We start from the raw sequence: 26,834 nt of genomic DNA on the forward strand, positions 1-26,834 counted from the left end.
CATTTTCCTTTGGACGGAATCAGAGGAAATGATCTGCCCAATGTCACACAGCCAGGAAGGAAGAGAGCTAGGACTTGAATGCAGGTGTGTCTGGCTTCAAAGCTGCCTCAACCCCCAGACCACGTCTGACAGTTCTGGGAAAGGCTGAGTTAAGTAGAGAAGGGCAGGTGTAGGGCGAGGCGGCGAGGAGGCAAGGCCTGCCGTACTGTCATTCCACTGTCATTATAAACCACTGGTGCTTTTCCCTGGTGATGTTTGAATAGTCACAAAACACATCAGCTCCTTCTTCATCAGAACAGTGCCACAAAGTAAACAGGAGAACAAATCACCTGCCTTTATTGAAGTAATCAGAAAAGTAAGAGCAAACACCTATAGAAGAGGGCTTTTGGATTAGAATTTAAGTTCCTAGCTATCAAATACATTTAATTCAAAAGTGAAATTCCCACTAGGTTCCCTTTGGGCTATGACTCACAGCTAAGTGTTTACTAGTCAATTCAATGAGGGAAGAAAATCTAAACGCTAAACTTTAGTTGACATCATGCAGAAAACCCGACTTGTTTTTAAAAACAAGTTTTTAAACTTGCTGTTTAAGGCAGATGAAAAAATGGAAGAAATAATATAATGGACACTTGGGTACCTAACACTCGGTTTAAGAACACAGAGCCGATAGTCCGAGCGCCCGTGGGTTCTCCTTGCCAACTGCTCTCGCCTCCTTTCCCTCCAGAGGTCACTATTATCCTTTCCCTCCAGAGGTCACTATTATCCTCCATCTGACTGGCTGGGGAAACTGTCAAGCAGTCCCCTGCAGCCATGAGATCCGAAGGACAGGGGAGCGCTGGCCCTAAGGAAGACAGCCTAGCCAAGAGAAGCACGGGAAGAAGTACTGACTACGGGACTCCCAGCATTCCAGGGCTTTGGATTTAGGATTTCAACTACCCGAGTGATTCCAGAAGCCTGGGACATGTAGTTCGTTGTCGTTTTGCTGAACTAGGACCTGGGACCCTTGAGACATATGTGGTCAGGCTCCGTTAGGCTCGAGTGCAGGGCAGAAGCAAGTTGGGAGATTTGTCCATGGGCCCTCAGCCCTGCACCTGAACTCTGTGCCACTTTTGATCTATGGTACGAATCTAAAGGTCACTCAAAATGTTCTTTCTGTGATAAGTGGCTCCCGTGAGAAAACCACCTCACGGTGCTAGTAATGGAAGTGAATGTGGTTTCTCTTGGGGAGAATATAGATGGTTTATGGACGATATCTGAATTGAGGTATTCAAGGTCTCCAAAAGTCTATCTCGTGAATGTCAAGGGTCTGTTGTAGTTACATTCTTCAAAAGACTCAATAAAATTCCCAAATGAGGTTAGAGATCTCTGGAGTCCATCGACCCATACTTTCCCTCTCCAACTCACAATCCCACAATACTCTTCTTCCAGAAGCAAGAGGTAAATCCCATCATCGGGTCATATAAAGTAGGAAAGGAATTACTGTAGGTAGAGCTAGATGAAGGAGGACAGACCGGAAGTCCTAAAGGAATTAACACTTTGCATTTCAGGAAGTATTTAAGTATTGTATTAATGGGTAGAACTTACAGATAATTTACAAGAAATTAAGAGAGCCATCACCAAGTAGCAAACGGAGAGGACACTGGGGATCCCGATCAAGACCCTGGGGCTTACTCACAGGACAGTTATGATCCTGGACTGTTCGTGCTGGGCACATATCTTCTTCATCAAGTTGACACTCTCCACTGTCTGGAATTTCTCAGCATTGATAAAGAACACAGGGCCTCGGGCTTTGGGGTAAAAGTCATGTTCAAGAGGAAACATCCAAGCGTCCAGAGCCACAGCACACCTGCGACAGGACCAGACATTTGGAACTGCTGTGCAGAAACCCAGGCAAGGATAGTCAGGCCAGTGGGGGAGGGACAGGGTTCTTCCCTTCAGTGGGAGGAAGGCTCAGAAAGCCAAGAAGGGGGTACCAGGGCCCAGACCCTTCAGTTAGGATCTTGGATAGACATCCCTTTTACCTGTCACCAAAGACGCTTCTAGGTTTTGTTTGTTTGTTTGTTTATATCTATTTTAGAATAGGCTCCATGCCCAACGCAGGACTTGAATTCACAACCTGGGGTCAAGATTTGGATGCTCTACTCAATGAGCCAGCTAGACACCCCAGATCCTTCTAGATTTTAAAGTCCCTGACAGCAAGGATCAGACCTTTTCCTGGGTCTACTCTCAGGCAGCTGACCTGGGTTACGCAAAGGCCTTTCATTCAACACTGAGTACCTACTATGTGCTTAGCCCCATGCTGTGGATACAGAGACACATAACACAGTTCTTGCTCTTAAGGCTCAAGGGGAGACAGAACAGACAAGGGAACAAAATAGAGCTTAGTGCCCTGACTGCACGTGGAGCTATGTGAGCCCACAGTGTGCACGGCACAGGAGGTCAGGAAAAGCCTCTGTGGTGCCAGAGCTCAAAGACATGGCCAGTGTGTCCAGTAATCTGTCCCCTGGGGCAAAACTAAGGCCCTAAGATTAGCTCCTCTCCCCTACCCAGAGTTCCTCCAGTCTTCTCCATCTCAATAAAGGACAATCATCTCCCCCACTCAAATCCTAAAACATATCCTGACTCAATTCGCATCTCTCCATCCTGCCTCCTCCATCTGAATGCCAATCCATCACCTCTGACCTTGACTCTAAAACAGCCTTCCTCTAACCGGCCTCTTGGTTTTCAGTCTTGTCCTCAACGATCCACTCTTCATACAGTAGAGTAGCCATACAGTAGCCAAAGGGATCTTTTTTTTTTTTTTTAATTTTTAATTCTTTTTTTTTTTTAATTTTTTTTTTTTTTTTTAAAGTAGGCTCCATGCCTAGTGTGGAACCCAACACAGGGCTTGAACTCTGGACCCTGACATCAGGACTTGGGCTGAGATCAAGTTGGACACTTAATCCACTGATTTTTCCTGGAACTATCAGCACTGTATTCTTAATACTTTAACATGTAAGTAAGATTTTTCTCAGGGCGCCTGGCTGGCTCAGTTAAAAGAATATGCAACTCTTGATCTCGGCGTTGTGAGTTTGAGCCCCACGCTGGGTGTAGTGATTAGTTAAATGAATAAATAAAAACTTAAAATATTTTTCTCTGCTTAAAACCCTTAATGGTTTCCCATTGTACTTGGAATAAAATTGAACCCTCTTCACCCTGGCCAAAAGGCCGTGTGATCTAGTCTGTTTATCTCTCTGATCATTATCTTGAACCACTTCCCCCTTACTCACTGTGCCATTCCCACACTGACAAGGCAAGCTTCCTTCTACCTCAGGGCCTTTGCATTACCTATTCCCTCTGCCTAGAATGATCCTTCCCTAGACCTTCACACGGTTGGCTTCTGAAGTCTTGGCTTAAATCACTTCCTGAAAGAAACTTCCAGTTACTCTGGCGTATCAGCCTTGTTTATTTTCTTCACTGTACCTGAGTGCTGGGGATTTGGCTATTAGCTTGTTTACTCATCCGTCTCTTCCCACAATAACAGAATTCCATGAAATCAGAGACCTTATTTTCTTGTTCGGCACTGAATCCCCAGCTCCCAAACCAGTGCCTAGCACATAACGCTCGTGTGACAAATACTTGCTGAATGACAGAAGAGTGCGCAGAGCTCAACAGCAGCGTCGCTAAGACACTCACCGAAACTGGGTCTCCTTGGCCAAAGCCAAGACAGCTGTGGCCCCGCCAAATGAATGTCCCATCACAGCCACGCGGCTCATGTTGATGCTGCCCTGAGGAAAGCAGAGAACTGAACCAAATCAGAAATGTGGGGCTGCTTTTCCAGGAATTCTTCAGAGACAGGAGGCAGAGAGTGAGACAATGAGGCAGAAGCACTGTACAGTGGATGAGGTCCCGCCTGTGGGGCAGGAACCCCGTGCTCAAGGGAGAGCGGCCAGTCAGCCAATCCCCAGACCAGACAACTTCCTGCAGTCAGGAATTCTGAAAACTATGTTCTTCATCTTCGTTTTTTTTTTTTTTTTAAGATTTTATTTATTTATTTGACAGAGATCACAAGTAGGCAGAGAGGCAGGCAGGGGGGGTGGGGAAGCAGGCTCCCTGCTGAGCCGAGAGCCCAATGTGGGGCTCGATCCCAGGACCCTGGGATCATGACCTGAGCCGAAGGCAGAGGCTTTAATCCACTGAGCCACCCAGGCGCCCCTCATCTTCATTTTTGTAAGCATACCACCTGTGATACCTGGACCAGGGAGACAGCTAAATATACGTGAAGAAATGACTGGGCCTAAATGATGGATTCCACACAGATCCATCCGTGCGAGCACGTTAGGAACGAGAAGCGTCTCCAACCGCTAGATCCCTGCCTTACAGCCAGTCCAAAGGGTGACACAAGAGCCAAGTCGGGGGACAGAACAGAAAGCTCCTGCTTCCTCCATGTCCCTCTGAAGGCAAGGGCTGCTTGTGTAGAAACAAAGCCAGCTTCTACTTCCTTTGGGTATCTGTCCTGACTTTGATCGGGCAGAATGAGTCGGCTTGCTCTTCCTGCTCTGCAAATATCTATTTCAAGTTGTCCCCAGAAGCCTCTAGGGCACGGTTATGTAAGAAGCCACTGCAGCTGCCTACCGAGGGGTTCGGGAAATCTCTCTAGCCTCTGTGGCCGAGGCTCTGCCCTGAACCCGTGCTCTCCTCTGCTCTCCCCAGTTTCCTTCTTGAGGCCCTGTACCTAAATTCTCTCCCTTTGCTTAGTACCTTCAGACCAACAACTTGGTTGATGGCCGCTTCTGCTTTTTTTCCACAGGTTAATATATTTATATATGCGGAAACTCAGGAGCATATAAATTAGTCACCCATGTACCACATTCCCTTTCCACATAGTGGCCCAACACGTATCCCCAAACGGGTCAGTTTCTTCAGTGTCTCTGGAGAGCTTACTTATGCACACACAGGTAAATGCAAATCTCTACATCCCCACTCTTTACACAAAACTTACCTTTGTGCATAATAATATTAGTTACAGAAAGACCTTCCTTATCCTTTTTTATAGCTACATCTGGTTTCCCCATGGCGTAGACGGCTGGCTGATCACCAAATCTGTCTTTCTTCTTTCCCAACATACAGCTGGACTCTGTTTCCCTGCGGCTGGACGTGGCCTTGGGACTGAGTTCCAGCCAACAGGAGCATGAAAGCGGTATCTCCACTTCCAGGCCTGGCCCATAAAAAAGTGTTTTGTACAAACCTCCATGCCCTTCCCCGCTCCTGGCTTAATGCACACAGTGGCCTTGGGTTTCACAAGCAGAAGAGGGTAGAGCTATAAGCTAAAAGGAGCCTGGATCCCTGAGTCACCCCTTGCAAGAGGAGCACCTATTTGCAACTTGGCGTGGGAGAGAAGTAAATTTGTATTGCATTAAGCTACTGAGGTCTGGGACTTAGTAGTTACAGCCATTAGCATTACCAAAACTAATATCCATTGTCCCATAATCTATTCAACGACTTCCCTTACTGGAGAACACTTAGGATATGACCAGTCTTTTGCCATTACCAACAGCAGTGGAACGAATAACCTTGTACATATTACCAAGCTGCACGTGTAGATATCTACAGAATCCATTCCTAGAACTGGACATCACTAGGTCAAAGAATATACCCGCTTGTACTGCTGATAGCTATTGCCAAACTGCTCTGCGTGGGGCAATCTGTACTCTCACGGGCAAGCCAGCACAGTATCTGCTTCCCCAGACCTTTGCCAACAAGAGTGAGTAATCAATTTTTAGAACTTACTCTGCTAGGTGAAAATGTTCTTAGCTGTTTTTATGCCGTATTTCCCTCAATGATAATCCAACTCAACTCCAGCCTGCCCAAGGCCTGTCGCAGGCTCAGAGGCACGCAACCCTGTACTTTAGTGACCGGAACCCTGTCTATCTGCTAGGGGCCGGCAGCACACAGCGCTCTGCTGGAGAAGTGCTTCAGATGTCGGCTCCCAGCTGCCCTCCAGGCAGATACCGTGCCCTGGTTGGCCTTGACTCGACCAGAGCCTTTAAAAGGCATTTGCTAGTAAGTCTGTGGGGCACACAGCACAGGCTTTGGGATCAAAAGGCCCCAGTTTGAAGTCTGACTCTACCACTTACTTGACTGCGTAACCTTGGGTAGATTCTTAGCCTCTTTGATCCTTGGTTTCTTTTTATGTAAAGAGCTAATAATGCTTGCTGCATAAGTTTCTGTAAGGGGCTCTTATCATTTTAAGTACTCATACAACAGTAGTTGTTAATTTATATATATATATGTATGTATGTACATATACACACACACACACACCCCATTCTCATTTGTGCAATGGTATACTACATGGCTATCAAAAAATCATGCCATAGAAAAATATTAATTGGCATAAGAAGACCTTCAGACTAGTATTCTAAGTGAAAAAAAGGTCCACAAAACAGCATGTATTAAATAATAACATTATTGTTTTTAAAAACATAAACATATGTGTTACGCGTTTAAAGGAACTGGAAAGACAAACTTCAACATGCAAAAAGAAAAGCTTTTTTTCTTTATGCTTTTGTGTGATTTCTTGGTTCTCTAAATAGAGCCTGAGCTACTTTTGAACTCAGGTGGGAAAGATGGGGGGGTGCGGGGTGATGGGAATGTATCTGCATAGGAACCAGATTCCAGAGCTGGGACAGTTTCTATCCTCCTGGAAGGATTTTTGGGATTCCCTCAAAGGAAAGAACTAGAAAAGAACACAGGTTGTTCGTTGCTCAACAGCCCTTCCTTTGGGGAACGAGACATCCTTCCCTTATCCACGTGGCCCTGTAGGGATGCCAGTCCTGGCGCTCAGGTTCCCCTGACCCAGAAGTGGGTGTATAATGTAGGCAGGCCAATCAGAACACCCTGTCCCTCTCGTACAGTGACTGGTCCAGAAGGGACATGTAACCCAAGCAGGGCCACAGCCTTCTCAGAACAGTGGAAGCCACGAGAATCTCTTTTCCTTTTAAATTTGAAGCTTCATTGAAATATAGGCTTGGGCTGCCAGCAACCAGGGTTCCTGCCTAATGGGGAGAGTCCGGTGAGAATGAAGCCCACACATGGAGTGGAAGGGAGCCAGGAGAAGAAGAGAGAGTGCCAGAGCCTTGATGACAATGTCTGCGACCCTGGATCTCGCTACGCCGGCCTAAAGCCAGTCTGCGCTTGGTCTTCTTCACTTATCAGAGCCAACAAATTCTCTTCTAGTTTAAGCCGATGAGTTAGGTTTTTGTTATGCAGAACAGAACAGACCCCAAGGTCCTGATGAACACATGTGCTCCAGGTGACACTAATTGCTGCCATACCTTCAAGGTCTTCAGATCCAGCCCGTCGGGCAAGATATTGAGGACGATCTGCCCAGCAGTGACCTCTTGCAGGATCCTCAACACCCGGGTACACTCGCTCACCCTCTGATGCACCTGCAACACAGAGTCGTGGTGGGGGCGGGAACAGAACACGGCACAACCGTTCGGCAAGAACCTCACTCTCTGACAGAGCCGACGGAGGGTGTGGGGAGAGCATGCCCACCTAGTGCTCAGCAAGCACCGTGGGCTCCATGGCCTGAGAAAGGCTCAGCAACCTCCCAGCAGCTCCATACAAGCGCCACCTAACGGTCCACTGGAGTCAGCATGGCCCTTCACACTGCCCCCCTCCCCATGGGGCGTCAGGAGGACCCAGTAAGACAACATATAGGAAAGCACCCTGAACACAAAAGAAGTAAGAGTGGTTTTTTTTTTTAATCAACCCAGTACTGGATTTGACTTCCCTATTTATAGCATACATCTATTGTTTTCATCTGCCTAGCACTCACCTACCCCCAATTCACCCACTACCCCTGACTTTTGAGGACTGTGACCGACCCCCTCAAATCTGTCAACCTATTTCTGATGAAAATTTCCCATTTGGGTACTTCTCCTGGGCCCAGAAACCTCCCTCCAGGATTTTTCATTCTGCAGCTTGAGGCAGGTGTGACAACTGGGGGACGACCCTCCAAAGAGCCCTATTCTCTCTGGTGGTGAGGCCAAGTATATGCAAACTCAGTCTGTCCAGAGCTGTGGTTTTAACCTTGTGGTTCTAAGGCAGTCTGCAGATAAGACCAACCAGCAGAGGAGACAGAGAAGGAAAAAACATCTTGATGGTATCGGGCTCCAGTGGTCCTGCCCCTTACATGCACCTGTATAAGCCAGTCAATTCTCTGGTTTGCCTACCAAGATTAAATTAAGTTTCTGTCACCTACAATTGTGAAGAGTCTTGATTACTACCCCCTTTCTCTGCCATGGCAAGCTCAGACCCACTCTGAGTGAGATTTCAGGACAGAAGATCAAAGTCTTCTTAGGGACTGTTAGTGCCAGGAGGACAGGCTTATTAACTCCCCCTCCCCAACAGGCACAAGCCTACCTGGCAGTTCCGGACATGGAACTCTTTCTCCCCTTCCTCAATCTGACGGTAAGGAATCCATTCTTCCTCCAGCGGCTCGGGAGTTTGCTGGTTCTCCCCCGGGGCCTGCTTGCAGAAACAGGTGGTCGAGGCGGACCCATCCCTGAAATACACGTGCCGCTGGAGAAACTAGGGGACACCCTTGAGCTTATTTTTCCCCTTTGCCAAATCCTCCATTTCCGCCAAGACACTCTAGGTCATCTTTTGGCTAACAGGGAGAAAGATCTGGGGCCATACACAGGAGAGTAGAAAAAAACACTGATTTTAAAGACTGACTTGGACTTGGGCCCCAACTCAGCTGTGTCCCTTCCAGCAAGTGAACCTTTGAACTTTGGTTTCCTTGTCTTGAAAATGAGTAGAATACCCGCCTTGCATGGTCATTGTGAAGATTAGAAATAATATACGGGTAAGGGACTAGCCTCTATCCCAGCCCACTGGCGGCTGCCAATCCAAGAGTTCATTATGGCCTTCACCCCTCACCTGTGCTCCGGGACAGCAACCACAAAGCCGTGGGAGGCCAGCTCCATGCAGAAGGCTGAATACAGCGTCCTAGAGATGCGAGAGACGAGAGAAGCGCTCACAAGAATGGCCCCTGCAACCCCCATTCCAACCATGCTCTGCTGGTGACCATCTCAAAAGACTGAAGAGAGGAAGTTTCACCTGCAACCCTCCCTCCTCAAGGTGCTTTCTCTGGTTAGCAGAGCACTCGTCTCCCCAAGGCTCCAAGAAGCATGTGTAAATCCATCCATGGTGTTTTCAACCCCACACAAACCCTGATTCATCTCCTCCACCCACCCCCAATATAGTCTGGCTACTCCAACAATTGCATTTTTATTGTCTACGTATTCTTGTAGGTCTCCCAAATTAGCCACTCAGATCCCTGGAGACAGGCACTCTGGCCCTTTCTGTAATATGCAAATATGCACCTGTAATTTAGCATGTCAATCTGTCCAGCCTCCAACTTCCTAGAAAAAAAGGAATACGCCAGACACTGTCAACCGCCTAAACACTTGTTTTTCTGTCCTCCTTAGTAGCAGAATCTGATTATCAGCTGAAGATACAGATATCAGTATGACATTTGCGGCCTCCCTTGCAGCCAGGTTTATCTATGTGATTAAGTTCCAGCCCAGCAACAGAAATATAATGCTGCCCTCATAAGTAATTGAAATTCTCTAGTAGATATATTTTTTAAAGTTAAAAAAAAGGTGGAATTAATCTGAATAATAAATTTTATTTAATTTAACAGAGCCAAAACATTATCATTTTAACATATAATCAAAATGTCTGAGTTAGGGGTGCCTGGCTGACTCAGTTGGTAGAGCATCTGATTCTTGATCTCGGGGTCATGAGTTTGAGACCAACATTGGGTATAGAGATTACTTTAAAAAAGAAATGTGGGGGGCGCCTGGGAGGCTCAGTGGGTTAAGCCTCTGCCTTCGACTCAGGTCATGATCTCAGGGTCCTGGGATCGAGTCCCGCATCGGGCTCTCTGCTCAGCGGGGAGCCTGCTTCCTCCTATCTCTCTCTCCGCCTGCCTCTCTGCCTACTTGTGATCTCCCTCTGCCAAATAAATGAAAATAAAATCTTTAAAAAAAAGAAATGTGGAATTAATAAAATATTTTATTTAGCTCTTTTTTCCCATATGAGGTCTTTGAAATCCAGTATCTTATAATTCAGCACATCTCAGTTTACACCAGCGATATTTGCTATGTTCAACAGCCACATGTTGCTAAAAGCTACTAAAATGAACAGAGCAGCTCTAGTCATTGGAACGTAACCGACTGTGCTCGATAGAACTTTCAGGGGAAAAAAAAAAGGTCTCAGGAGGGTTCTCCCTTCCTATTGCCTGGAATGTAGGTGAATGGCAGGAGCTACAGCAGCCCCCTGACGTCATTAGACAGCCTTAGAGATGGAACCCACATGGGGCAGAGCATGATAAAAGAAGTTCCGGTAACTCTGTGAAAGTACCATATCATCTCTGTCTACCACTAGCGTTCTTTGACCTGAGCAAGAAACACATTTCCTATTGCTTAGGCCACTACTGTGGGCGGTTTTTCTATTATTACAATTTGCCTGGATCTTAACTGATTCAGAAAAGTCAGGAAGGACAGACATTACATTTCCTTTCACCTTCTCTCACTTTTCCGAGGGAGGCAGAACCAGAGAGATCTCTGATCCCTTCCCAGTTCAGACTGTGTAACCTTCAGCAAGTCCGCCTTTCAGAGCCCGTTTGGTCATCTGTAAGATACACACCCCCACCGCCTACCTCACAGGACTGTGTGGAAACCAAAGGAACAATAGCACATTGCAAGCAGGGAACGTTTAAATGCACATACTGCTCCCTGGGGTGGGGACACAGAGGTCTGGAAGGATTTCAGATCCTGAATTAACCACTTACGCAACAGGAGGAAACCAGGTCCCTTTTCCTCCCTGCCCTTTGGCCTGGAGTTTCATTCTGATGAATGAAGAGTATTTATAACTGGGTCACCCAGGTTGATTGAGGTGTGAAGTCTCAATACAGATTCTTAAAAGACCACTCTCTAAAGTCATGTGCTCACCTGCTCTCTGTATAAAATACCTGTGAGCTTAGGAGAGAATGTTTCTGGCTTCTTTTTCCTGCTAGACTATAGTCCTTCTGACGGAAGGGACTCTATCTTACTCACTAATGAGTAAAAAACCCCAGCACAGGCCCAGCATATGACAGGTACTAAATTTTTTTTTTTTTTAAGATTTTATGTATTTGACAGAGAGAAATCACAAGTAGATGGAGAGGCAGGCAGAGAGAGAGAGGGAAGCAGGCTCCCCGCTGAGCAGAGAGCCCGATGCGGGACTCGATCCCAGGACCCTGAGATCATGACCTGAGCCGAAGGCAGCGGCTTAACCCACTGAACCACCCAGGCGCCCCGACAGGTACTAAGTTTACTGAATAAGAAAGTGACACTGAAAACCATCCACTTGCCTTATGGTCTCATCTCTGCATTCACTCTCCTGCCACGGGCTACACTTATGAGAGAACATGTTTGGGTTCCCCGAGGAAATGCAATTCCTTGACTTATCCCCAGAGGACTCACCTTCTTCTTATGCCATGTACTTGCTAAATGAATGAAAACCTAGCAAAACATAGCCCTTGCATTCACTTAATAAATATTCTTTGAGAAACTACTACTTTCCAGGTATTGTCCTAGGTACCAAAAGAGAGAGAAGACAGATATGGCTCTTGCCTTCATGGAGCTTACAACCCAGTAGGAAAGACAGACCTTAAAGAATAATCACATGTGTAATTCCTTCACTACAATTGTGTTAAATATTGGAAAGTACAGGTTATCTAATGAAAGCATATTACGGGAAAACGTGAACTAATGTTTAAGGGATGGGTGTCCCTAAGAAAGCCACATCCAAACTAAGACCTTGAGGGAGATCTGGAATTAGCCAGGCAAAGATGAAGGGGTGGGGAGCACAGGAGGAAGAGAGGAGCAGAACAGCAAATATTCCAGGCAAAGGGAAGAACCACAAAGCACAGAACAGATTAAAAACTCTGAAGCAGAAAATAACGTAGTACCTTTATGTAAGTGAAAGAAGGTCAGTGTGTCTAGAGAGTTGGAGTGGGGCAAGTAGTAAGAAACAAGGCTGGAGACTGTTGGGGACATGCATCCAGGTAAGACAATGACAGGAGCTGAAGTAAGTTCAAAGGGCTACTGTAAAGACGAAGTAGGGAAGTAGGGAAGCGACATTCATTCATTTATTTAACAACTATTTACTGAGCACCTACTATCTGTCAGGCACTGTTCTAGGTGCTGAAATTAAAGGTCATATTTGCTTTTAAAACAAATCTCCCTCAGAGCACCTGGGTGGCTCAGCTGGTTGGACTCAAGTCATGATTTCAGGGTGCTAGGATCAAACCCCACCTCGGGCTCCACATTCAGCAGGGAGCCTGCTTGAGATTCTCTCGCTCCCTCTCTCTCTGCGCCCCCCCCCCCCGCTCATGCTCAGTCTCCCTCTCTCTCAAATAAATGGATACATCTTTTAAAAACAAAACAAGGGGCGCCTGGGTGGCTTAATCATTAAAGTGCTTGCCTTCGGCTCAGGTTGTGATCCCATGGTCCTGGGATCGAGCCCTGCATCAGGCTCCCTGCTCAGCGGGGAGCCTGCTTCTCCCTCTCCCTGTTCCCCTGCTTGTGTTCCCTCTCTTGCCATCTCTCTCTCTGTCAAATAAATAAAATCTTTTTAAAATATTAAAAAATAAAATAAAAATAAAAAACAAAACAAACAGATCTCCCTGGCTACAGTGTGGAAAATGGTTTAGGGAGTGGGAAGGCAAAAATAGACACCTTTACGACATGTGACACTCTAGGACATAAACTAGACTTTTATGTTGATAATGAACATAGAGACAGAATAGTCACAAGATTAAACAGCAACATATGAATTACGGTTATTAAGCTACTTAACACGGGGCACCTAGGTGGCTCAGTGGGTTAAGCCTCTGCCTTTGGAACGGGTCATGGTCTCAGGGTCCTGGGATCGAGCCCTGCATCGGACTCTCTGCTCAGCAGGGAGCCTGCTTCCCCCCCCCCCCGTCTGCCTGCCTCTTTGCCTACTTGTGATCCCTATCAAATAAATAAATAATCTTTAAAAAAAAAAAAAAAAGCGAGCACTGTGTGTGTGCACGCTTGCTAGGTGCCGGCCTAACTGAACCCTCACACACCATGCAGAGGATATCAGGGCCCTGAGAGTTCTACGGCTGTTCTGTGCTGCCGGGGCACAGCCTCCCAGGTTGGCGTGCAGGGAGTGGGCCCGTGTCACCGCTACGTCGGCACTATGGCAGAGCTGTCCCTCCACAGGCACTGAGGGAACGAGTCTGGCTTAATACTCCAGCTCCTTCTAAGACTTCTGTGCTGTGTATATAGGAAGAGAGCTAGAAGTGTTTATTTATAAATGTTTCTTTATTTTTAAATATAATATAAACATGTAATCAATTATGTCTGCTTATTCATTTATTCATGCAGGAACATGAGAAGTAAAGGATGGGAAGCCTGCAGAAAGACCCCACCAGGTGACAGAGGCTTAGGGATGGCCTTCATGGGACGGTGGACCCAGTGCTGGCAGATGGAAATGTCTGTCTCTCTGCCCCCTGAGAGTAAGTCAAGACTCAGCAGCTGCTGTGAGTTAAGGGCTATGACAAGGTCTGAGGGACAGAAGGTCTTACCTGAAGGCTCCCATGCCATGGGAGAAGATGATCAGAGGATATCCGGAGTCCTTGGTCTTAAAGGGGCCATTCCAGCTAACAGGCAGGCGACAAGATCCTAGCAGAGACAGGGCCTATGTTACCTCCGGCTGCCCTGAAGCCGGAATCCCAGGGGCAGTCGGGGCAAAGGCATGGGTGGGGACATGTGCCCTCCTCACTGGAAAAGCACCTTTTACCCCTGAGCAGTCCAGGGCAATCAATCACCTTTGCTTTCCCCCTTTCTTCCTTAGAAAGTACTAATAAGATAGAATATGGGAAGATAAAAACAAAGAAGTACCAAACAACTATGGGGTAAACCCCTGAGATGCCAAGGCAGTTAATTAGAGTTCCTCATGGTGGGGACTTTGGGAGAAGTAGATGATTCAACATCACTTTACCCAGAGAGAGGAGAGCTAAGGAGAAACTTTCAATGATGAAGTGTGGATTTGAACCCAGGACAACATAGCTCTGTAACCAATGTATGTAATCCTCTCCTAACTCTCCACACCACATTGGCTCATGCATGCCCCACTACAAGAGGGCTGGACGATGCCAGCTTTAACAGTACTGTGCCTGTCTAGGGATCTCCTAGGAACAGAACTAAAAAGCTGGGAATGTGTGTGGGGGGGTGGGCAGCACTTACCCACAGCCAAGCTGAACAGCAACCCACCCCAGCGCTTGTTAAAGCGCAGGTAATCGGCCAGGCCCGTGCAGTACTCATAGCGGGGAATCCAAAGTGGCTGCTCTGGGGTCTCTTCTGCCTCTTGGCAGGGGTAGAAGAGTCGAAAGAAGCTTCCCTGGAGGAAAGAAGACAGCAACTGCTCAGAGCAAGAATCCAAGCCTGGTGAGATTTCTCCACAGGCACACTCAGGGGGTATGTAGGGTACCAGCAAAGCAGGCCAACAAAATGGGGCACTTAAGCGTACATTCATATACCTGAATTTTACATCCAGAAAATCCGGAAAGCAGCAGTTTTATTTTTAGCATACACGTAAGGCTTATGTTATTTCAAATAGCCGACTGTATTTTCAATGACATCTGGGGGGGCACTAAAATATTTTCAGTGCTTGGATCTGAGAGATTTAAATCTGACCCTGAGCCCAGGCCTGGAGGAGCCCTGGGAATGAGATTAGCCCTCATGCTGGGGGGGCAGCATCTGGGGGTTACCCAGACCCGTTCTCGAGGCTGGCCCTTAGGAAGCAGCAACACAATTGTTTCACATGGGAGTGGGTGACAGGTCAACAGGAAGTATGTGCCTCTCACAAGGGAAAGGGGGAGTCCAAGGGCCAGCAGAGAAGCACTTGGGAACTGGTGGATGGAAAGTCCAGAACCAAAGCAGGAGGGAAAATGGATAAAGGCAGGAGAGGAAGAGGAGGAGCAGGCCTTCCTACCCAGTTTGGAGAATAAAAGGTCAAGAGCACACGGTCCACTGCTCCCCACTCACACCCTCAGGTTGGGGACGAGACTGGAAACCTTTCCAGATCCAGCATCTGCTCTCAAGACTGGGCAGGGGATCTGAGAGCTGCCTTTGTTGCTGGAGCCCCTGCCTTCCTCCTAGCTGGCAAAAGGATCCATCTCTGGCTACTGAGAGGTTTCTAATAGGAAAGAAGAAGAAAAAGGTCAGGAAAGACGGACCTAGGGGCTCTACCAGCAAATCCAGCTCTAACTCCATTTCCCCTGCTGAGAACCACACCTGTTAGGTTGGCTATTGACAGGGCACAGAAGCAGCGGGGGAGATGTGCGGGGATGGAGCTGAAGCACTTACCTGGCGACCCTGTCCCTCCATCACATCCCCGCAGCCCACGAGGTGGGGTCCTGTGACAGGCGGGAAGCCCACGGACTGGTTCATCCCCATTTTATCACCAGTTGAAACAAACAATGACCTGGGCAGAGCCGGACTTGATGGCTGAGGGCGGAACACAGAACAGCCTCTTGCTGGTTTCCTTTTAGCTTCCTGTTGCTTCTATGTGTTATCTGTCACCCGTGTCCCACACTCCTTATCACCCCATCTCCCTGGCAGGGACTCACTCCGTCTTCCACGTCATCAACTTTGCTACACTGACCTCGCCAAGGTTTAAGGGCTGCTTTGTTGTTGCTGGGAGCAGGGTGAAGGGACAGCTGGGGAAAAAGAGCCCCCATGCTCCCCAAAACCCACTCGCAAGGGGACGCCTGGGTGGCTCAGTCACAGGAGGGTCCGACTCTTGGTTTCAGCTCAGGTCATAGTCCCAGGGTCATGAGATTAAGCCTCTTGTCAGGCTCCACACTCAGCAGGGAGTCTGCTTAAATTCTCTCCCTCGGGGCGCCTGGGTGGCCCAGTGGGTTTAAAGCCTCTGCCTTCAGCTCAGGTCATGATCCCAGGGTCCTAGGATCGAGCCCTACATCTGGCTCTCTGCTCAGCAAGGAGCCTGCTCTTCCCCCTCCCTCTCTGCCTACTTGTGATCTCTGTCAAATAAATAAATAAATAAATAAATAAGATCCTCTCCCTCTTTTCCTGTCCTTCCCCTCACTCGCACTCTAGCTCTCAAATAAATAAAAATTCTTAAAAAAAAAAAAACAAAACCCACTGCCAAGTATTTACTCAGCACCAACCATGTGCCCAGCATGGCAGTAACTTCTTCAGAGACTGTAACCCAGACCGTGACCTCATGAGGCCAGGATAAGATGCATTAGTCGCTCTGTGTCAGCACTGAGCTAAGCTCCTTCCATATAGTACGTTATTTCATTCTCTCCACAACTCTCCAAAGAAGAGCCTATGAAGACCCTGTTTACAGATGAGGAAACCGGCTGAATAACTTTCCCAAGTGATCCTGCTTCCCGGCCGCAAAACCAGGTCTGTCTAATCCAGACCTAAGCTCTTAGGTCTACTTGGATCTACTGATCCTGCTCATGGGGGAGACTCGGTTACCTGTCTACACAAACACAGACCTAAACTACTATAAAAGTAGCACTTGGAGGGTACCCGGGTGGCTCAGCAGGTTAAGCCTCTGCCTTCAGCTCAGGTCATGATCTCAGGGTCCTGGGATCGAGCCCCGCATCGAGCTCTCTGCTCAGTGGGGAGCCTGCTTCCTTCCCTCTCTCTGCCTGCTTGTGGTGTCTCTCTCTATCAAAAAAATAAAATATTTTTTTAAAAAAAGTAGCACTTGGGCTGTGCCTTGAGGTAGATTTAGAGGCAGGGGAGAGGAAGGAAAGCATTCCTACACAGGACATAAGGGCAGAGATGGAGAAGAGCAGGACGAGGCAGCAGATCAAGCAGCAGCCTCATCAAGAGAGCGTGTTCCTAACTAGCAAACATTCCTGTAACTCGGCTGCTCCCTAAATTGGGGTCAATGCCGTTGCTCTCTCCCTCTTCAATCTCATCATCCCCAGCATCATCATCCTCATGACACTTATGGAGTGCCAGGAATTATACTATGTGCTTTAATACATCATTAATTGAAGAACTGAGATGAGGAAACCAATGCTTGGCAAAGTTCAGTAACTTCTCTAAGAACATCTAGCTAACAGAGCCAGAATTTGATCAGGGGCAACATGGCTGTTAACAGTGGAGAATTTGGCCAAACTTCTCCATATCCATTCTATCCTGCCCTCCTATGCAGTATCCCTATTGCTTGGGTGGCTTGGGTGGGTCTGACACCCCTTCCCTAACTTCTAGATTTGGGCCTTAGTTGACCTGAACTGATCAGCCCTTGGTGTCCCCTGGTCCGTCTCTGGATGAAGAGTGGGCACATGACATAATTGGTCCATTCAGAGCAAAGCCCAGGACCTTGATGGTTGAAGATGGAAATGTTCTTTCTTGTTCTGAACTACAGTGATAAGCAGGTATGAAGCCTTGTATGTTGCAGCCACTTTGCTACCTCAAGGATGAAGCTACCCATGGAGGACAGCAGCACAGAGAGAATCAGACAAATGGAGTCATATCTGTGAAGACATTAAGAATCTCTAGATCAGACACTACCTGAAAAACCTGACCAGCTTCTGGACTTTCTAGTTACATGAGTCAGTAAGTCCCTTTTTTGTTAAAACCAAGTGACTTTAGATTTTGATTGCCTGAACCAAAAGCATCTAAACCAATACACTGAGTCCCAGACTCACATTTTTTTGTCACTACACTATTCTGCCTATTTTAAGACATTCTGGGATGGATCAGAAAGTTCAAATCCAAGTGTGTCTGGGCAAGAAGAGACCTTATAAGCTACTTCTATCAATCCTTGCCACAGTCATCTCCCACCCTCCCCACTACGTACAGATCCTCAGAAATTAAGCGAGCTGCACGTCGCAAGGAGAACTATTATCACACATACAACTCCTGGCTGCCAACTTCCAAATGTCTGGTCCAATGGCAAACCCCAAAAAAACAAAAATCTGAATGTCATTCTGTTTAATGTAGGAATGTAACAAATGATTTTCTTTCTACTACTCAGTAGTAGTAGAATGCAGTTCTTTTTAAAAAGAAACTAAGCTCAGGGCCCCGGGGTGGCTCAGTGGGTTAAGCATCTGCCTCAGGCTTGGGTCATGACCCCAGGACCCTGGGATCGAGCCCTGCATCGGGCTCCTTGCTAAGCAGGGAGCCTGCTTCTCCCTCTCCCTCTGCTTGTGCTCTCTTGCCCTCTCTCAAATAAATAAAATCTTAAAAAGAAAGAAAAGAAGGAAGGAACTGAGGTCCGGATGCAGTCAGTGGACTGGCTAGCCAGAGAAGCTGAGTATGTGCTACTTAGTCTCACACCCTGACCTTTTCCCCCTCGCTGCTGAGGGCACACACGGAAGACATAGGCAGGGACGTATGACACAGAGCACATGACAATGAAGCAGCTCCGAGTTCTAGCTGCCAGAAAAGAGGGTCAAATAAGAGGATCTGATGCAGGAGTTCTGAGAAAAAAGCACACTTCTGTAGCTTGGCAGCAGAGGGCAGAGGAAGATGGCAAAGGTTGACTTTTCAAGTAGAGGAAAGTGTGTGAGCTCAGGCACAGGGGTAAGAAAGCACATGGGAGAAGAGAAAGGTACAATGGACATGGAAGGTAGCGGTCTCTCTAGTGCTAGACTAAGGAGCTTGAATCTACTCCTCAAATGAGTGATATTAAGTCTGAAGGAGCCAAGTTTGAGCCCAGCTCCCTTGCTGCGTAGGTTTTTCACTTTGGGCAGATCCTCTGATCTCACCGAGTCTGATTCCCCATGGGTACAACGGAAAACTATCCATCCTCGTAGGGTTGCTAGGGAGGTGAAATGAAATAATGCATTTAGAACACTTCGATAGTACCTGGCTCTCTCGAAGTATCCAGGAAGTACTTGTTGACTGAGTGGAAAGTAGAAACAACGGATCTGGCAAATGAGTGGATTTGGCGAGGCAAGGAAGATAGATGAGCCAAAGAGGAGTCAGGTTTCAGGACTGGGTGACCAGAATGATAGTAACTTCTTACATGAAGACCTTTCAGTCTTATCCCATATAGAGAAGAGTGCTTGGGATAGAAATCAGGATGAGTAGAGTTAAAACTATTGAACATACAGGACTAGAACTCTCTAGTAGTCCCGGAAAGTTCCTGGGAGAATCAGTTTGGAAATAAATACAAACTAAAGCTAACTGGCCAGAGTGAGGCATACACAAAAATGAATCTGCGTTCTCTGGGCTCACATTAACTGATGCCCAAGGAAGTAGGGAGATGGGAAAATCTCATTTTGCCCAAGAGACACCCACCCACAGTATCCAGAGTCCTTTCTAATAAATGTCATGTAATTTTCCAAGGAAATCGGCCCAGGTGTGCCTACCTTCTTTTGCTAAGCTCATCCGCACAATTCATGATGGTGCCCGTCTAGAAGCCTCTCCACCCATGCAAGCCTGCCCCATCCATGAGGGCCCACAGAAATCTCTGGTTCTCTGTGCTTTAACAAGTCCTTCCACCTGCCCTCCTCTCCACTCTAAGCATTGTCCGCATCCCTCACCTGCTAACCAATCACGGGCGCCTTAGGATAGCTCTTGGGTAATTACCTATTCTAGCAGTTTTCCATCAGTGACTTGCCAACAAGTGGCCCAAGTAGAACCGAGTTCAGAGCTTCCTGAGTCTACTGTCACAGTCACCTGGGAAACTTTCAAAGATACAGATTTTAGGGTCCTCATTCCCAGAGGTCAGTTTTTTTTTTTTTTTTTTTTTAGATTTTATTTATTTATTTGACACAGAGAGTGAGAGAGGGATTACAAGCAGGGGGAGTGGGAGAGGGAGAAGCAGGCTCCCCGCTGAGCAAGGAGCCCAGTGTGGGGCTCGATCCCAGAACCCTGGGATCATGACCTGAGTTGAAGGCAGACGCTTATTCACTGAGCCACCCAGGTGCCCCCAGAGATCAATTTTTAAAAGCTTCCCATGTTTCTCATCAGCAAGGTTTGAGAACCTCTGGCCCAGATGACACAAAGGACTTTTTATTCAGAGATGCACCCACGCAACAAACACCTGCTGAGATTATACGATGGTAATGAAATGACCATGGATTTCACTGGGTTCAATCCCTGTGGCTCCCTAGAACCATGTTCCTGCCAATCACAAGGCTTAGTGTAGTGCCTTGCATAAAACTGGTCTCAATAATTAACTTATCCAATGAATCTGATTTAATTTTTACACAACTTATGCCTCACTTCTTTGGATATACATACTATAAAAAGGCTGTGTTTTATACTTCTTTGTAGGCCGAACCATCTACCCTCATGCTTTCCTCATGTAGTAAGGACCCACTAAATGCTGCTTTACTTGGCTTTGATTTAAAACCACTCAATTCTTTTTTTTTTTTTAATCCAAAAATAAGGCTATATGGCATAGTGTAAAAAGAAAGGCTTTGGTGACAGTCTGAATTCCAGTTCTTAAATGGCTGTGATCTTGAGCAAGATCCTTAAATTCTAAGCCTCTGAGAATTTATCCTATACGGCAGAAATAAGAGCACTCATGAGGTTGTCAATGATTAAATAATGAATATAAAACACCTGACATGTAGAAGGCACTATAACCAGAGATAGTAACTCTAACTACAGTAATTACTACAGCATGACCTCTCTAAGCCCAAGTTCTTTATAAGTAAAATGAAGCCACTTCAAAAGTTAAATTTAAATAAGAAAATTGAGAAAATACATACAAATTTGAAAAAATACATAAATAAGAAAAGTGCTATATTGCCTAAGGCTTGGTACATTTTAAGCGCTCACAAAATGTTAAAAATTAATTAACAATGCTATTTCATCATACCTGGCCAAGGGGTCAAGGTCTCTTTCATCTTTTCTGTATTAAACCCTTTGGCAAAGTGGAACCTTTCTCCCAGCCTTCTTGAGTCTGAAACACCCCAGCAAAAATCAGAGTGTACTAAAAAGGCCCACAAGAGCCCAGGAGATGGACGGTTCCTACAATGCAGCTGTCCCATCTCCTGCTGGGATCCTGTTTCCAGTGAGCAGAAACCAGCCACCCTTTTGCCAGCTGTGTGGACCTTTCATCACTGGCTATTTCAGGACAGAGTCCAAGAGAAGCAGTTCTCTGGGGCTTCCTTTCAGACAAAGCTCTCTGGGGACTTAAAGCTCATCTGACCTTTGGTCTCTGGAGGAAGTGAGGAAATATCCTGCTCTTAGAAAATGGAGACACCAAGCATTCAAGGGGTTAGCTTGAGCAACAAGGGGGCAGAGAGAGAAAAGAACCCAAGATAAAGGGACGCCTGGGCTCAGTGGCTTAAAGCCTCTGCCTTTGGCTTAGGTCATGATCCCAGGGTCCTGGGATCCAGCCCAGCATTGGGCTCTCTGCTCAGCGGGGAGCCTGCTTCCCTTCCTCTCTCTCTCTGCCTGCCTCTCTGCCTACCTGTGATCTCTGTCTGTCAAATAAATAAATAAAATCTTAAACACACACACCAAGATAAGAGTGTTCCAGAGCATTAATAATTCTAACAAAAATAACCTCTCTGGCTTGTGGAAGCGTTACAGTTTAAAAAGCCCTTTCACACATATTAGCTTATTGGCTCCACCGAAGAGCCTCACCCTAAGACTGACAGAGCAATTGCCATTTCCATTTTGTAAACGAAGAGCGGGAGTCCCCGGGAGATTGCTTGATTTGCCCAAGATCCAAGGTCACAAAGCGAGTGAGCTGCGGGGGGACAGGCAGATCCTGGGTCTGCTGAGTCCAGGGCTCTTCCACAGTGACAAGAGGGAACGGCGACCTTTCTTCCACGAGCATGAAACAGCGGTAAGTGAAGGGAAGAGAGAAGCACACAGGAGGCGTGGGGCATAAAGACGCCCAGGTTTCGGGGACGTCACGTTGTGTGCAGCGAGTGGGGCTGTGGGGGCTGGGTCCTACCACCAGAGCTCAGGGTGGGATTCCAGGGGCGCCGGGAGGCGCGAGATGATAGTGGGAGCATTAAGGGTGAGGGTAGATACTGGAAGTGTCTGAAGAGGAAACAGGAAAGAATGAAGGATTAATCCCAGAGTTACTGGGATTGAGACAAGCAGCCCCCAAACCCGGCTGGAGAATGAAAAAACCGGTTGGTAGCTCAGCTCAGAACAAGAGCTTTCTCCAAGCCAACTTACCCAGCCAAGTTGACCCCTCAGAAGTAACCAAGAAGGTCAACGCCACCGAAACCAGAAACTACTCCGAACCCCGTGGCCCTTTGGTAGGTGTAGTTTTCAGAACTCATCATTGGCCCTTAAAAGCACTCCCCTCCTCTTCGCCTAGAACTACAACTTCCAAGGTGCATCGCGCAAGATTGCGCATTGCGACCCTTAAAACTACAATCCCCAGAGTTCCACGCGTCCCCTCATTGTTGAATGATACCGCCCAAGTCTCGGGGTACGGCGCGATTCCTCCCCCTGGCGGTCTGAGGCGTCGCCTCTACGATTACAAGACTCGAGCGGAGGGTTACCTCTTATAGTTCCAGTTAGTAACCCTCCGCCTCACCATTCCTCAAATAATTCCCGGGCGTGCCTACAAATACCCATGGCTTCGTCTTATTCTCAGGGAGTGCGGAGTTTGGGGGAAGTTATGACCCTTTTCTTATTTACCCCTACTTTGCACTCTGTGAGAATATGAAACTGATCATTCAAGCTAAGCGCACATTTTCTACCAACCGATACTTGTTGACACTTGGGATTTTCCATTGTCCTTCAGAAACTCGCCGACAGAAAACTGGGAGGACCGGAGGGATCACAGCTCCACCCCCACCAGCCCAGCCCCTTCAGCCGTCATCCCTTTGCAGCCCCTATGCTGGTTCTTAGGGACACGGTGGTGAACAAGATACTGTCCCTAGCTTCAAATGAAATCACAATCTAGCGGAGGATTCCGACGGATGAAGAAGTGCACCACCAGCGATACGTGCTCTAATAGGGGAAACAGAGGGGTTGTAGGAACCTTGAAAGGAGGCACCTGCGCAGGCTTCGGGAAAATAGAACAGTGACAGAAAGCTTCTTAGAGATCTTAGAGAGACACTAAAATTGAGAATTGAGGGAATAAGACTTAGCCAGGAAGGGGATTGTGAAGAATGCCTTATATTCAGGCGGGATGGAGCACAGGAGTGTGAGGGAGGGAGTGGAGAGACACCTGAGGAGGTAGATAGAGCCACATCCTCGAGTCTTATAAACTTCTGTAAGACATTTGGATCATTCAAGCGATTTAAAAACTGTCAACACCTTCCAACTACCTACCGAACGAGGTCCCAATTTCAACAACAAACGAGGTTTGTTGAGGTTATAGAAACAGCAGATACAGGCCAAGCGTCTGGGAGACTCAGAAAGGAAGAGAGCGTGAGTCTCATCTTTGCTTGGGGTCTGGGGGATTTGCAGACAATCATGGTACCATGCACGTGTCCTCTCAGGCATCCAGGAACTGGTCAAAACAAGGACAAGGTCTCAGGTCACGCACTCCTCGGAGTTAGGGGTCTTGGTGTTGAGATTTCTAGCACCAGGGGTTTGGAATATGCACAAGATGGCTCTGCCTAGTAGTTCCTTAGATATTATCTATTGTGCTGGAAGGCTCCAAAGGTATCATTAACTCTTTGTCCCTTACAAGGGACAAAGTATGTATGTCCCTTACAAGGAGGACATACATACAATAAGGCATGTGTAGGGCAAGGGTGCAGGTCTAGCAAGAATAGAAGCCCAAAAAGGAACAAAGGAAGAAAAACAAAAACAAAAAACAGCTTTTTCTCTCATGGGGTCCCTTCAGTTTCCGTGCCTCGGCTTGGCATTGGAGGTCCTCCTCAACCTGGCCCCGCACTACTTCCCCAGAAGTGTTGCTCACTCTGACAGGGATGTCCTCTCTTCTGCTCTGCCTCTAGCTACCTTCACCTCCTCGCCATTCTCGAGATGGATCTGGGTTTTTTTGTTACCTCCATGCCTTCATTCATGCTGTTTCCTCCACTAGATGCTGCCAGGTGGCTGGTCTGATCCTGCTAGGCGCTCCTCCCCATGAAGCTTCCCTGATTCCTCCCGTCTCAAAGGACCTCTGCCCTGCTCAGTTGCGGGATATTTGTGCGCACCTCTCATGTAGGGGCTTAGCAAGAAATTGTGAGTCTTTGAGGTCAGGTGCTGAGTCCTACAGGTGATCCCCGCCCACCCCCACCTCACATACCCTCAAGTGTCCAGAGTCCCTGTTCTGGTCTTTTTTAGGTTCACCCCTGCTCCTGACTCTGTCAATGCCACCATCCTTCCGGGAGCCACGATAAAGTCGTCAGGAAAGAGTGACGGCAGCACTGCACTGCACTGTGGTAATTAAGCCCCAGATTTAATTAAAGCTGTGGTTAGTGGCGTTGACAGCAGAATGAGAAAAGCGTAGCACACATCGGAGAATGCTCTCTTTGGCATTAATTAATTGGTACTCTGCACCTGGCCCAGAACACCAAGGATTAACCAGAGTCCCGTCATGAAAGGAGCAGCTGGGGTCATTCCTCTGTCTCCTACTCCCAGACCAGCCTACGATGGGGTATTTGCTGGGCAACTGCCTTTTAAGCTTCCCAGGGACAGGGACATCACAGCCTCCTTTACCTCCTTTGTCACTGACTTTGTCACTGAAGATCTGTCTTGGCCCCAAACTCCTGTTGCAAAATAGAATGCTCGAGTTCAATTGCATTTCCTTCCAGTCTCGTCTTTTTTGGAGATAAACAGCCCAAATGCTTTAAATTTTTAGCAAGCAGCTGATGTTCCAGGCTTTCAGCATAAATCCTGCCCTCCAACAGCCCAAGGTTCCCTTCCAGTTGGCTACCATCCCACTCCACCCTTCTCTTTGTTGCTAAGTTACTAACTTGATATTTAAGTGACCAGTTTGGATCTCCTATTCTCTGCACTACCTGCCAAAATTGTTGGACAATACTTTTTAAAATCAAACTGTTATATACACACACACACACACACACACACACACTAAAGTATGTAAAGTGCACTACTAGTAAGTGGACAGCTTAATCTTTTTAAAAAAATATTTGACGTAGGTCGGGACACCTGGATGGCACAGTCAGTTGGGTGTCTGATTCTTGGTTTCAGTTGAGGTCATGATCTCAGGGTCATGAGATTGAACCCAAGTTAAGCTCTGCACTCAGCTTGGAGTCGGCTTGTCCCTTGTTCTCTCCCTCTGCCCCTTCCCCCCTCACGTACACACAAGCTCTCTCTTTCTCTCAAATAAATAAATAGGGGCGCCTGGGTGGCTCAGTTGGTTGAGTATCCACCTCTTGGTTCCGACTTGGACCATGATCTTGGACTCCTGGGATTGAGCCCCCAAAGAGAGTCAGGAATCTGTGTTCAGTGGGCACTCTGCTTGAGATTCCCTCTCTCCCTCTCTCTCTGCCATTCCTTGTCCCAGCACTCTCTCTCTCTCTAAAATAAATAAATCTTAAAAAAAAAAAAAAAAAAGAGGTGTAATCATCACTTAGTTTGAAATGTGGAATGTTTCCAGTACCTTGAATGGTTTCCTCATGTCCCTTCCCTGTTAATAACCGCTCATCCCCCAGAGGGAGCCACTCTTTTCCTATCGTTATCAACTAGTTTTGGGTGAGCAACACTTTGGAACTTCTGACAGTGATGTTTTACGCTCAATGACCCATCAATGGGTGATACTTGTGTTAATGCCACTGCAGTAAAAGAACACCAGAAACAGCTGTAATTGAATAAATTGGGTACTCATTGCAGTGAGGGAGAGCAGACATGATCAAGAACTGTGGGCCATCTCACAAAGAGGGTATCAGAAAAGACTTGGATTTGGGGCTTTTGTTAGATGATTTCAGGGACTGTTGAAGGAAGCAGGGCTTTGCTCTGGATTGGATGCTATCCAAAAGTAGGGGTAGTTCTATGACTGGGGATCTTAATTTTATCTAGAAGGAGGGAAGAACACTAAGGTGACAGCTGTTGTTAGTAAGAAGCAATAGTCTCTTTTATTAGCCAGGATAGGGAATGGTTGGTGTTTCTTGTAGCTTGGACAATGTTCAATGTTCATTTTGTCTATATTCAGAGGTGATTATGGAATTGTCCTGTTTGCATCTTTTTAAAAAGATTTTATTTATTTGACAGAGAGAATAAGCACAAGCAGGGAGAGCAGCTGAAGGAGAGGGAGAAGCAGACTCCCCATTGAACAGGGAACCTGATGTGGGTTCCAGGACCCCGGGATCATGAGCTGAAGTCAGCCACGTAACTGACTGAGCCACCCAGGTGCCAAGGTCCTGTTTGTATCTTGACCCATCACGGACATAGTGCTTCCACTGATGTCAATGTTCTTGTGAAATTGTTTCCATTCAGCTTAGGAACAGAACTGTGAGTCCCAGGACAGGTCCTGGAGGTCAGGGGCTGCTTTCTTCTTCCTTATATGCCAACATTTGTTGATGTCTGCTCTGGGCTGTGTACTGGGTGTATAGAAATTACTTGCCATCGTGTCTTTAGGGACCTCATGTCTGGTAGGAAAAATGGGCAAGAGAACAAATATAGACCACTGGAAAGCGCTATAGTTAAGGGTCTGAGGCCCGGAGATAGGCTATGAAGCTTTTTTTCTTAAGATTTATTTATTTATTTTAGAGAGAGAGAGTAAGAATGCGAGAGTGGGGAGAAGGGGGAGAGGCAAAATCCTCAAGCAGACTCCCCACTGAGTCAGAGCCCGACGCAGGACTTGATCATGACCTGAGCCAAAACCAAGAGCTGGACGCTTAACCCATTGAACCACCCAGGTGCCCTGGCTAT

At 47.1% G+C, this 26,834-nt stretch overlaps 1 protein-coding gene across 1 annotated transcript in view; it reads right to left on the reverse strand.

Moving 5' to 3' along the window:
• PAFAH2 (platelet activating factor acetylhydrolase 2) overlaps positions 1 to 22,306 on the reverse strand; it is a 30,314-nt gene extending 8,008 nt beyond the window's left edge. The window contains exons 1-9 of the mRNA XM_044237488.1: positions 22,212 to 22,306; positions 15,438 to 15,578; positions 14,316 to 14,469; positions 13,655 to 13,751; positions 8,929 to 8,997; positions 8,410 to 8,551; positions 7,317 to 7,430; positions 3,676 to 3,767; positions 1,676 to 1,846 (exon numbers count right to left, since the gene is read on the reverse strand). Coding sequence (XP_044093423.1) covers positions 1,676 to 1,846; positions 3,676 to 3,767; positions 7,317 to 7,430; positions 8,410 to 8,551; positions 8,929 to 8,997; positions 13,655 to 13,751; positions 14,316 to 14,469; positions 15,438 to 15,527 — 929 coding nt within the window. The 5' untranslated portion in view covers positions 15,528 to 15,578; positions 22,212 to 22,306. The remainder of the gene's footprint in view (positions 1 to 1,675; positions 1,847 to 3,675; positions 3,768 to 7,316; positions 7,431 to 8,409; positions 8,552 to 8,928; positions 8,998 to 13,654; positions 13,752 to 14,315; positions 14,470 to 15,437; positions 15,579 to 22,211) is intronic.
• Positions 22,307 to 26,834: the final 4,528 nt, after the last annotated feature.

This window comes from Neovison vison, chromosome 2 (assembly GCF_020171115.1).
Source record: "Neovison vison isolate M4711 chromosome 2, ASM_NN_V1, whole genome shotgun sequence".
NCBI lineage: Eukaryota > Metazoa > Chordata > Mammalia > Carnivora > Mustelidae > Neogale > Neogale vison.